We start from the raw sequence: 12,552 nt of genomic DNA on the forward strand, positions 1-12,552 counted from the left end.
GACGATGCTGCTGTAGTGTCTCACACAGAAGACCAGCTTCAAAAACTGCTGGATCAGTTCTCCAAAGCGCGCAAGGACTTTGGGCTTACCATCAGCCTAAAGAAGACGAATGTACTCGGTCAGGATGTTGCTGAATCCCCATCAATCAGCATTGACAACTATACGTTAGAGGTCATCCATGAGTTCGTTTACCTCGGGTCTACCAACTGACACCCTGTCATTGGACACTGAGGTAAATAGGAGGATCAGAAAAGCGGCCGCAACTCTGTCCAGACTCAGCAAGAGAGTGTGGAATAACAACAAGCTGTACACTCACACCAAAAGGCAAGTCTACAGAGCCTGCATCCTCAGCACCCTCCTTTATGGCAGCGAGACTTGGACCCTGTATGCCCGCCAGGAAAAGAGACTGAACGTCTTCCACTTGCGCTGCCTCAGGCGCATCCTTGGAATATCATGGAAGGACAGAGTGACCAACACCGCCGTCCTCAAGCAAGCTGGAATCCCAACTATGCATACCCTCCTCAGGCAGCGTCGGCTCCGCTGGCTTGGCCACGTCCACAGGATGAGTGATGGAAGGATTCCAAAAGACATCCTGTATGGTGAGCTAGCCTCTGGCAAAAGACCTCCCGGACTCCCCAGTTGCGCTACAAAGATGTCTGCAAGAGAGACCTCAGGGAGGTAGACATCGAGCTGGACAACTGGGAAGAACTAGCAGATGACTGCAGCAGATGGAGGCAGGGGTTACACAAGGGCCTTCAGAAGGGCGAGATGAAGATCAGACAGCTAGCAGAGGAGAAGCGAGCGCACAGAAAGCTAATTTATTTATATATTTAGTAATCTAGACATCAGTTTAAGAGCATGCTTATAGAAAGTAGAAGAAGAGTGGCTACTTCTTTCTAGTTGGTATCACCTTGTCTGCTACACTGACAGACACACCCACTTGTTTGTATCAAAGTCATCATGCTATTAAAACCATTTAAAAGTTAAGAAATGTGATTTTACTTGAATTTTCTAGATTTCCCTGTAGAGATGTTTCTCTATTAACAGTTTTTATATTGGAATATCACATTTCTCCTTTTCTATCAGATTCTAAAATACATCTGTAATTATGATTATATTGATATGTTTGGTTCAATCATAGCAGTAGCTGTAAAAATTGTGTTTTACTTTTTGTATCTAATCTTTATTGATCAGTATATGAGGCATCCTCTCACTTTTTCCATGCTTCTGCTGCTTTTGTAATTACAACAAAAATTTTAAAAAATATGTACATGCCTGTTCCATGTTAATTCAGTGTCACAAAAATTTAATTTATCAGAAATAGTCCATAATCTATCTTTCTTTAAGCTAATTTGATGATCATTTATACGTAACTTATTTTTGAGTAATTTAGTCATAGCTAAAAATACTGTATGGTAGCAAATGTATTTATACTGATAAATCTAAAGTATATTTGAGATAGTGGGAAAGTACATCACCAAATCACTTTAGATGCTACATTTTTCATGAAATTCTTTTTTCCAAAACTGTATGTCAAACAACATATTTCCATGACTTTTACCTTATGTTTAAAGGAATATCCTTACCGTGATAATGCAATGTAAGAAAGGAACTGCAGAAACAGATTAGACTAATATACATTTAGTCTATTACTCAGTTTCAGACAGAGTTTCATATAGAAGTTCTGATGAAGGTGTAAAGGGTGTATAATGAACATCTCTAGTCTAACGGTAATTTTGCTAATGAGTCATTAAATTGGGTTTTACAACAATGAGTTTTGCTTGTGCAAATCATGAATGTAGTGAAATTCTTGACAGTAAAACAATTGTGTAGAAATAATCATCTTAATAAAATGGAGGCAAGAGAGAATTTGGGAACGTGAAATATTAAATTGATTCTGATTGCCACTATCCCTTTCATGCAGCATGGGCATTTATCGGGAAACTACATGGCTTCACAGAAGGCACAACATAATAAGAAATTAAAAAATAAGGACTATGATGAATATACTAATTACAGTGATGACAATTTTGGTAATTATAATGAGGAAGAAAAAGAAGAGGATTTTGCTGATCAGTTAAAACAATATAGAAAAGCAAAAGAAACATCAAATACTGATTTGGGAGCTTCATTTCCTAAAGAACCAGTGAAGAAACAGGGGATGAAAGGGATCCAGAAAGGTAAGGTCTGGTTTGACAGTTTATTTAGTTCATTTCAGAATGGGATGACATCCTATTAAAGTTGGAAAAAAGTATGTAAGGTAGGTTAGGAAAGAGCTTTTACAACGTTGTCTCTTTCAGAAACAACTAGATCCAGTAAAAGATTTTACCTCATCTTTCTTGTCTTTCTCATATCCTAGGACCGATTTATAGACACGATAGCACTTCACATTATACATCATACCCAATTTTTCAGTAGTCCAATTTTTCAACAGTCTCCTTTAACTCCTGCTGTTTTCTAAAACCTAAAGTGTTTTTCTTGGGGCAGTATTTCCTATCAATGGAAGATAGGATCCACTGATGTTGTTTCCTGCCCCCCCCCCAGCTTCTCTTGGTTTTTAATCTTTCTCTTGCTAGACCTGAGTTGCTTTTTCTTGTCTTGCTTTCCCCCTCAGTGCATCTGGCTTCTGCTATCCAACCACAGGCGCTGTACAAAGAGCAGATGGGTGTTGGTGGTTTTTGTACCAAAGGACATCTATGGAGTGTCATGCTAATAATTAAATGCTTTTCTTTTTACTTTAAATGCTGGCTGTAACTCTTCTCCTCTTGTCAGGCCTGCCAATGGCGGGGAGGAAAGGGGACAACTGCCTGAGGGCATGATGAATCAAAAGAGCCCAGGGTTCCCAGCTGCCACTCCCACTCTCCTGGCAGTGCTGAGGACTGGCTGCCCCAGCCCCACCGGTTCCATGATCACAGAGCCACCTCCCAACTTTCCCAGGGGTGTGACAAATCTGTCAGCCCTCTGCCTCTTATGTAAAGCTAGTGAATTCAAATCAGCAAGTATTATATTTGACTATCAACATAAAAATTACACACAGTTGGTCCTGCATATCCATGTTAATATTTCATGTTTTGGAATGAATCGTGTAATTTTTTTAAAAAAGCTAAAACTTCTCAATTGTGTAAGAATTTGAGCAATAATATTGCTTAGAATTATTTTCTATGGGATGAGAATATTGTACAAAGAGCTGGGTGGGAAAAACTGCAAATGTGTGACTTACAGAGTATTTTTTGATTTAGGCCCAGGTTTGTAATGGCATTTAAGCTCCTAAACGTGCAGATTGGCACCTAATAGAATTTTGCTTAAGAATATAAGAACAGCCATACTGGGTCAAGCCAAAGGTCCATCCAGCCCAGTATCCTGTCTGCAGACAGTGGCCAATGCCAGATGCCCCAGAGGGAGTGGAATGAACAGGTAACGATCAAGCAATCTCTCCTGCCATCCATCTCCAGCCTCTGACAAACAGAGGCTAGGGATGCCATTTCTTACCCATCCTCGCTAATTTGCCGTTAATGGACCTAACCTTCATGAATTTATCTAGTTCTTTTTTAAACCCTGTTACAGTCCTTGCCTTCACCGCCTCCTCTGGCAAGGAGTTGTGCAGGTTGACTGTGCACTTTGTGAAGAACTTCCTTTTACTGGTTTTAAACCTGCTGCTCATTAATTTCATTTGGTGTCCTCTAGTTCTGATATTATGGGAACAAGTAAATTTTCCTTGTTCACTTTCTCCATACCACTCATAATTTTATATACCTCTATCATATGCCCACTTAGTCTCCTCTTTTCTAAGCTGAAAAGTCCTAGTCTCTTTAATGTCTTCATATGGGACCTGTTCCAAATTTTAGTTGCCCTTTTCTGAACCTTTTCTAATGCCAGGAATTTTTGCCCTACACCAATATATCTTTTTTGAGATGAGGAGACCACATCTGTGTGTGGTATTCAAGATGTGGGCATACCATGGCTTTATATAAGGGCAATAAGATGTTCTCTGTCTTCTTCTCTTTCACTTTTTTAATGTTTCCTAATATCTTGTTTACTTTTTTGACTGCCACTGGACACTGCTTGGATGTTTTCAGAGAGCTATCCATGATGATTCCAAGATCTCTTTCCTGATTAGTTGTAGCTAAATTAGCCCCCATCATACTGTATGTATAGTTGGGGTTATTTTTTCCAATGTGCATTACTTTACGTTTATCCACATTAAATTGCATTTGCCATTTCATTGCCCATTCAGTTTTGTGAGATCTTTTTGAAGTTCTTCACAGTCTGTTTTGGTCTTAACTATCTTGAGCAGTTTAGTATCGTCTGCAGACTTTGCCACCTCACAGTTTACTCCTTTCTCCAGATCATTTATGAAGAAGTTGAATAGGATTGGTTGTAGGACTGACCTTTGGGACACGCCACAAGTTACTCCTCTCGATTCTGAAAATTTACCATTTATTCCTATCATCTGTTTCCTGCCTTTTAACCAGTTCTCAGTCCATGAAAGGATGTTCCCTCTTGTCCCATGGCAACTTAATTTACATAAGAGCCTTTGGTGAGGGACCTTGTCAAAGGCTTTCTGGAAATCCACGTACGCTATATGTACTGGATCCCCCTTATCCGCATTTGTTGACCCCTTCAGAGAACTCTAATGGAACAGTAAGGCATGATTTCCCTTTACAGAAACCATTTTGACTTTTGCCCAACAAATTATTTTCTTCTATGTATCTGACAATTTTATTCTTCACTATGGTTTCAGCTAATTTGCCAGATGCCGATATTAGACTTACTGTTCTGTAATTGCCAGGCTCGCCTCAGAGCCCTTTTTAAATATTGGTGTTACATTAGCTATCTCCCAGTCATTGGGTACAGAGGCTGATTTAAAGGATAGGTTACAAACCACAATTAACACTTCCCAATTTCACATCTGAGTTCTTTCAGAACTCTTGGGTGAATGCCATCTGGTCCCTGTGACTTGTTACTGTTAAGTTTATCAATCAGTTCCTAGACTACCTCTAACGACACCTGAATCTTGGACGATTTCCTAGATTTGTCACCTATAAAGAACAGCTCAGGTGTGGGAATCTTCCTAACATCCTCAGTCATGAAGACTGAAGCAAAGAAGTTTCTCCACGATGCAAGATAAATTCGAATTCATTAATATTGATTTTGTAATTTTTGAATTTCGAGTTCGAATTTGACAATCCTGACCTCCCCACATGCTGCTCACAAAGTCGACTTATTACTGCCACACTAAATTGGCAAACATAGACTGTTGCAGTAGTGTATTGTGGGAACCTACCCCATATTTCCCTCATCTCCTTAGCATTCTGGGTAAGCTCACTGGTCTTTGAGATCATCTTCCCACATTTCATTTTCGTCATTCCCCTCCTGTGGTAAGCAAACGTCCATTTTTCCCTTTGGAAGGAAGGAAAAGTAGGGCATCCACAGAGATGGCAAAAAAGTTTACAGAAATATCTTTCTTCTGTAGCTGAATTCTCAGCTGGCCATCCACTGAGTGTCCCCCCTCCCGTGATTGCGTCCGATCCCTGAAAATTATACAGGGACCCCTATTGTATTCTCAAAGTTAGAAGACAGAGGATAGAAAAGTCTAGAAAAAAAGATTTTTTGATTTTCCTCTTCACTACACAGACATTGCAAACACGGGTAATATCATACAATGAACTTACAATTGAAACAGGAATCTCAGCTAGCCCTCCCCCCTGTGTTTCTGAGGGGGTCAATGCATGAAGACAGGTAGGAAATGTTAGCAAAAAGATTTTATAACAGAAACATCAAACCAGCAGGTGTCTGCAATGGACAGCACACTCCCAAAAATATTGTGGGGGGCGCTGTGGTCTGCAGCTGCAGAGCTAGTTGGAATATTGAAGTAGTCCCCTGACAATATTAGCCACCAGGGGAGACTTACCCCTGTGGCAGCAAGCACCGCTGGTCCCTTGCTAGGGCATGGGGGTGCATTAGTGGGGAGCCAGTTGAAGTGGTCCACCCCCACTGACTATCTTAGCCCCCAAGGGGAGATTTCCCACAACTATCTCAGCCACTGGGGGAGATCGACACCCCCTCACCCCCCATCGACAGCAGGCTGTTAGCTGATGGCCTGGTGAGATATCACGTGTGCCCTCACTTCATCCGAGTCTTTAACTGCTAGGACAGACAGCCCCCTTCACAGTGGGCAGAGGGAGGCTGACAGATGCCCCAAATGTTGTACTGAGAGCTTCCTTTGCCCGAGTCTTTGACTGCTAGGAGAGGAAAAGTCCCTTTGCAGCGGGCAGCCAGGGAGGCTGACAGCTGCCCCAAGAGTCTGCCCCATGGATGCGGCACAACCCAGCGCTCAGCTCTCAGTAGGCCTCACCAGTGACCACGCTAATACAGTCGAAACCAGCTGGGGTTCTTTATTTGTGTTCGGTTTGCACAGTAACAGGAGGAGTCAGGCTAAAACTTGAACAGTTATTATTTATTTAATAAGAAAGCTTAACTTTTATGGTTACAAGGCTTATATTTTACTACTTTAGTTACAAGCAGCTAGCATATAACAAAGTACTTTGATTCATAGATCTGTTATTAAATGCGCGCAAAAGCAAAACACATAGCAGGTCTTATTCTCACCCCTGCGTTACCCGACTTTGGCGTGGCCAGCGTCTGTCACTCAATCCCTCGGGAAGAAGAGTACAAGGAGGGCGTCCCCTGGGACCTTGGGAGGCAAAGACCTTCCTGACCAGCAGGTATAGGTAATTGGAGCTCAATTAGAGTGGGCTGCCGGACCCTTCTTTATACCCCTTGGGTCACATACACTCTTCCTTATCTTAAAGATGCCAATTGTGTTAGATCGTCTCGTGACGCTAGTTCTCACAGGGGAGTTTGAGACTTAATTCACACCTGTGAGGTGGAGATAATTTAGGCATTCTTTTCTTATGGGCGTGAGATTCCTCTCCTGGGACGATGTGTAGGCGTATCAATCACTGGTACTAGCCAAGGGCAGCCTGAGGCCCTGGTCGTCTGCTGGCCCTTTTGTTGTCTGGTTTCAGTCCATTCAGGGTCATGATGAGGCAGTACCTCTGTGCTCTGAGGCATCAAAGACTGTGCTTGAGATTAGCGCATCTGTGCTGTCAGGCATTCCAAGACTGGGCTGTTTCCTTTGGCCCTTTTTTCTCTGAAGAACCTAAGAGGGGCAAGATGGAGTAGAGCAGGGGGATTCTGTCTGGCTACACAAGCCCATGAAGTTCTTTCCTGTCATTGGAGCCCTAAATGCACGCAAGCCAGGACTTGGTGCTTCCTGGCAGCATGGTCATCACTGAACAGCAGGCACGTCCTTTTATTTGGTGTCGGGCTACGCACATGATGTGGCTGAGTGCGGGAAGGACTCGGACTATGTGGCACTTGTGGGGAAGGGAGTGGGGTTTGCACACAGTGTAAGCTGCTGAGAAGAAGCTTCTTGGTCTCTTATGCAAGTACAATCCCCACAACAACTGTGTTACCACATGGTACAGCACGGCAGCAGGTGGTGCCACGCAGCGCAGGGGGAAAAAATCAGGTGTAGAGACAAAACCACAAATTCACTGTAGGAGATATTTGTAATTGGTAGATCCGCTCACAGCGCTAATATCAAAGAAAGACAGACATTTCTCAGTCTCTCAGATGAACATGAGCCCACAGCCACAGGCTTGCTGCTCCCGCTTTGAAATTCATGATCTTCCTGTTATCTAATTCTGGAGCACTTGGAGAGCAGCGGCCAGAGTGGAGCACTGAGGGGTATTGTGGGTTACATACGAGACACCTCTGGGGCTAATACATTTGATTTTAAAATGTGGCACTTCCCCGCTGGTCTTTAATCGAACTTCTGAATGCGATGCTTGATGCTGTACCTGTCAGGTAACAACAATATTGTAATCTTAAAATTAATACTCCCTAAATTGAGCACTCCCTAAATGGTATTTAAAGTGAAGATAGTCATGTGGTAGTATCAAGGTAACTGCCTTACATACAAATTTATCTGATAGTGTAGACAGCCTTTGAGTGCTTCTTTTGTATCTCGATCATCTGGGGGCTCCACTGGTTGTTTAGCAGACTTTCTGCTTCTGATGTACTTGAAAAAAAAATTTTGGTATAGCATTTTGAGTTTTTGGCTAGCTGGTCTTCAAACTCTTTTGTTTTTTCTTATTGTACTTTTACATTTAATTTGGCAGTGTTTGTTCTCCTTTCTATTTTCCTCACAAGGATTTGAATCCCATTTTTTAAAAGATGACTTTTTATCTCTCTCTGCTTCTTTTCTGTGGTTATTAAGCCATGGTGGCTTTTTATAGGGTCTTTTACTGTGTTTTTCAGTTTGGGCTATACATTTAACTTGGGCCTCTTCATTGTACCTTTTAATTTCCATTTATCTAGCCTTCTTATTTTGACATACTTCCATTTTCTGAAATTAAATGCCATAGTGTTGGGCTGCTGAGATGTTCTTCCCACCCCAGGAATGTTAAATGTTGTTATATTATAATCACTATTTCCAAGCGGTGCTTTTACAAGTTACCTCTTGAACCAGATCCTGCATGCCACTCAGAAGTAAATCAATAATTGCCTCTCTCTTGTGAGTTACTGTACCAGCAGCTCCAAGAAGCAGTCATTTAAGGTATCACGAAATTTTATCTCTGCATCTCTTCCTGAGGTAACATGTACGCAGTCAATATGGGGATAATTGACATCACCTGCTATTATTGAGGTTTTTTTATTTTGATTGCCTCCCTTATCTCCATGAGCATTTCATAGTCACTATCACTGTCCTGGTCAGGTGGTAGATAGTCTGTCCCTACTGCTATATGCGTATCAGAGCGTGGAATTTCTATCCATAGAGATTCTGTGGAACCTTTTGATTCATTTAAGATTTTTACTTCATTTGTTTCTCCATTTTCTTTCACCTATAGTGCCACTCCCCCACCTGCACAACCTGTTCTGTCCTTCCAGTATGTTTTATACCATGGTATGATTGCGTCCCATAGATTATCCTCATTCCACCAGGTTGCTGTGATGCCTATTATATCAATATCCTCCTCTAATACAAGGCACTCTAGTCACCCATCTTATTATTTAGACTTCTAGCATTTGTGTATAAGCACTTTAAAAGCTTGTCAATATTTTTTTGTCCATCCTTTCCTGATTCTTTTTCATGTGATTGTTTCTCTTCTGATCTGGCCCATATTTTATCCTCTTCCATCCTCTCCTCCTGACTAAAACCTAGACAATTTCTACCAATAGACTCTCCTCTAAGAGAAGTCTCTGTCCAGTCCACGTGCTCCTCTGCACTAATCGGCTTCCCCCATTTCTTAGTTTAAAAACTGTTCTACAACTTTTTAATGGTAAGTGCCAGCAGTGTGGTGCCTCCTTTGTTTAGGTGTATGTAGGCATGTAAATACATTTAACCATGTTCATGTAGCCATGTTCATGCCCCTTAGCCATGTTCATGCCCCTTTTTGTTCATTGTTTTCAAAAAGATTTATATGTTCAAATTTTTATTGAATACTCCTGGAAAATAAATATTGGAACCATACTTAAAACAATATACTTGATAACTTATGTGTGGTATTGATATAATGTACTGGTCCTTTAAGAAATTAATCTTGGGGGTTTGTCAATGAAGGAGGGAAGGGAGTAGGTAGTTATGGTGAGAAGAAAGGCAAGTGGAGGGGGAGGATGAGAAGCCTGAGAATATCCATTCCTCACTTAGAGGGGTCTGTGTTTCACAGGATAGCAAGGGACAATTTGCTAATGAAAATAACCTGATTGTAAAGCACTGGCGTCATCTAATTAATAAAATTATCTTTTCACTATTGTTGCAATTATTTCATTTGGCATTTACTTTTAGTTTAAATCACTATAAAGTGTCCACCCACAGGCTTTGATTGACCTGTCAATTATTTAAAATCCCCAAATCCAAAATGAAAATGCAGTTGTATTGAATATTCTCAATGTATAGTCTTTTCAGGTTTCACAAATTTCAGGAATGCGTAGTACTGGTACCTCCAGTATGATTCCCTCAGTTAGCAGGTTGTGGGCGCTTGAGTCCCATTGTTTTGCTGATGTCATAAGCAGTTCTTGCCCAATTAAGTAGAAAATAGTGGTTAATATATGTTACATGAAAAGTTGGCCTTACTGTTTTATGTTGCCCAAGGCTGGTATTTTTTCCATCATACAGGTTGTATGTCTAAAAAGTGGACATTTCTTGTTTTATTTCCACTGGCATAAACATGAAACAGTTTTACCAACAGATAAGAAATAGTCCTTGTCATGAAGATCTTGCAGTCTAAATTTCGACATGTCAGTGATGATGATAAATATCGGTGGATGAGAAGGATTATACAAGAGCATTTGTTTGGTTTGGTTAGGAGCCTACAAGTCTTGAAAACTCTTATTTGTTATATGTATACCATGTTTTTAAACAAATGTTGAAACTGAGGTCTCTTTTGTGGGGTACATTGACATAGTATGTTAGGGATAGGGAAATGGAGGGTAAGAAGGGGAATGAGAATTCAGTCAATGAGGTATGATGCATGGTGGGCATGCATGTGTGCAAGAGGCAAATGCTTTAGTTTTGGTAGTTATACTGCTAGGGCTTGTCTACACTACCTCCCTACTTCGAAGGGAGGATGGTAAGTAGGGTGTGGGGAGTTTATTAATGAAGTGCTGCGCTGCATATGCAGCACTTCATTAAGCAAATTCCAGCCCTACCATGGCAACTTCAAAGTTTTAAACTTCAAAGTGCAGGTTCATGTCTAGCTGTGGCTCACCCGCCAGTACTTTGAAGTCCCTTTACTCCTCAAAATTTTGACAGAGGGGGTTTTCCTGACGTTTGTCCCAGTGTGTGCGTGTCTTTTGCCGACAATTACCTGCAGGCTAGACACAGCCTGTAACACTTTGAATATTAAGAACTCTGTTTGAATCTATAGGCTTCATAGGTTCTGAATTCAGATTCTACCTTCGTGCTTGGAGTAGCATTCTTCACGGACCTTGTGATAGCCTAATGCATGGAAGCACTGCTTGATGAGTCATAAGTGTACCTTATAATAAGTGCTCTGCCTTCATGTCTGCAACAGAGGAAACTGGATTTCTTAGTGTAGAGTGTAGTAGACTTACTCATTCAGCTGCCCTGGGCAAGTTTCTGTGTAGTGCGTCTATATCTTTTTTTGCTTTGGGATTTAAACCTTTTTTCACAAAGCGCTTGGAATATCTTGTCTGCTGTTTGCCAGAGTATGATCAGTACCGTACATCTGCAAAGAGGTGCATATAAACTTAGTGAAAAACAGGCCACGTGGCCAGTCCTTTTTAAACTGTCATCCATATGGGAAATAGGATTCTGTCAATGTGATTATCTTCATTTCCAGCCTCTAATCACCTGTATCCATCTTATACAGGCTGGTAACTTGTTTGTATTTCCACAGGTTTCTTCTAGATGCTTTGTTACAACTCACTGGGTGTTCACTCACCTGTGTAAATGAATTTAATCCAAAGGCAGCAAATATCATAGGTCCTCAGGGTTTTGTTTTGGTTTTGTTCTGTTTTGTTTTGATTGAGGTTGCTGTTATTTGAAGACACACGCTCTCCCCACCCCACACGTCACTGGTGGGGAGGGTCTGGTCTGGGGGAGTGTAATTGTGAGTACTTTTGATATCTTCTTGAACTCTCTTCCAGAGATGATGCTCATTTTAGCAGTTTTGCCATCTTTGCTCACCTGAAACTCCTCAGATCACCTTAATTTTTCACAAGGAATGTGCAGGGGACACTAAACAAAGAAAGGGGTTTAGCAGTATCTGTTGTTCTTCTTCGAGTGTCCCCGTGGGTGCTCCACATTAGGTGTTGGGCTTGCCCGGCGCTGCAAATCGGATCTTCCAAGCAGTTTCTGCTGGACCGCGCATGCGCCAGTGCGTGCCGCTCCCTTGCATGCTCCTGGCCACGTGCGCGATCCGGTCCCCACCAGTTCCTCTTAACTGCTGTCGGCTGCAGATGGAATCCGACTAGGCTACGGCCAAGTTAGCGTATTCAATGGTTTTAGCTGTTTTTCTTTAAAGTTTTCAAGTTCTTAGTCTATTGTTAAGGTAGCCAGTTGTTATTTTCAAAAAAAAAAAACAAACAAGAAACAACAAGCGGGACGGAATTCAGTCCAGTCCTAGTAACAAGCGGAGCACCGGAGGCCAGGAGCCTAGGGCCATTAGCCCTCCTGCCGCGGCAGGCTATCCGAGAGGGGGAAAACAGCACAGAGAAGGTGCTAAGTACCCCATTAACAGCTAAAAGACTCACCAACAATGTCCTCTTCAGGATTTAAGAAATGTGAGTCTTGCCGAGAGACAATGCCAGCGTCTGATGGGCACAGTCACTGTATAAGGTGCCTTGGGGAGTCCCATGTCACGCAGAAATGCTCCTTCTGTGCAAAATTAACAGCCAGAGCAAGGAAGGACAGGGAGATGCGGCTTAAAATGCTGCTATTCGACAACGCCCTCCAGCCAGACGTGCCGGAGCGGCCGCAGCAGGAGGGACCCTCCGGGGCCCATAAAAAGAAAGCTGCCTCCC

The 12,552-nt window shown here is 42.0% G+C and overlaps 1 protein-coding gene across 2 annotated transcripts in view; it reads left to right on the plus strand.

Moving 5' to 3' along the window:
• ZC3H6 (zinc finger CCCH-type containing 6) overlaps positions 1 to 12,552 on the plus strand; it is a 92,236-nt gene that overhangs the window by 39,837 nt on the left and 39,847 nt on the right. For both annotated transcript variants that reach the window (XM_074989230.1, XM_074989229.1), the window contains one exon: positions 1,925 to 2,180. In XM_074989230.1, the coding sequence (XP_074845331.1) occupies positions 1,925 to 2,180 (256 nt within the window). The remainder of the gene's footprint in view (positions 1 to 1,924; positions 2,181 to 12,552) is intronic.

Source organism: Carettochelys insculpta, chromosome 3 (genome assembly GCF_033958435.1).
Source record: "Carettochelys insculpta isolate YL-2023 chromosome 3, ASM3395843v1, whole genome shotgun sequence".
Taxonomy (NCBI): Eukaryota; Metazoa; Chordata; order Testudines; family Carettochelyidae; genus Carettochelys; species Carettochelys insculpta.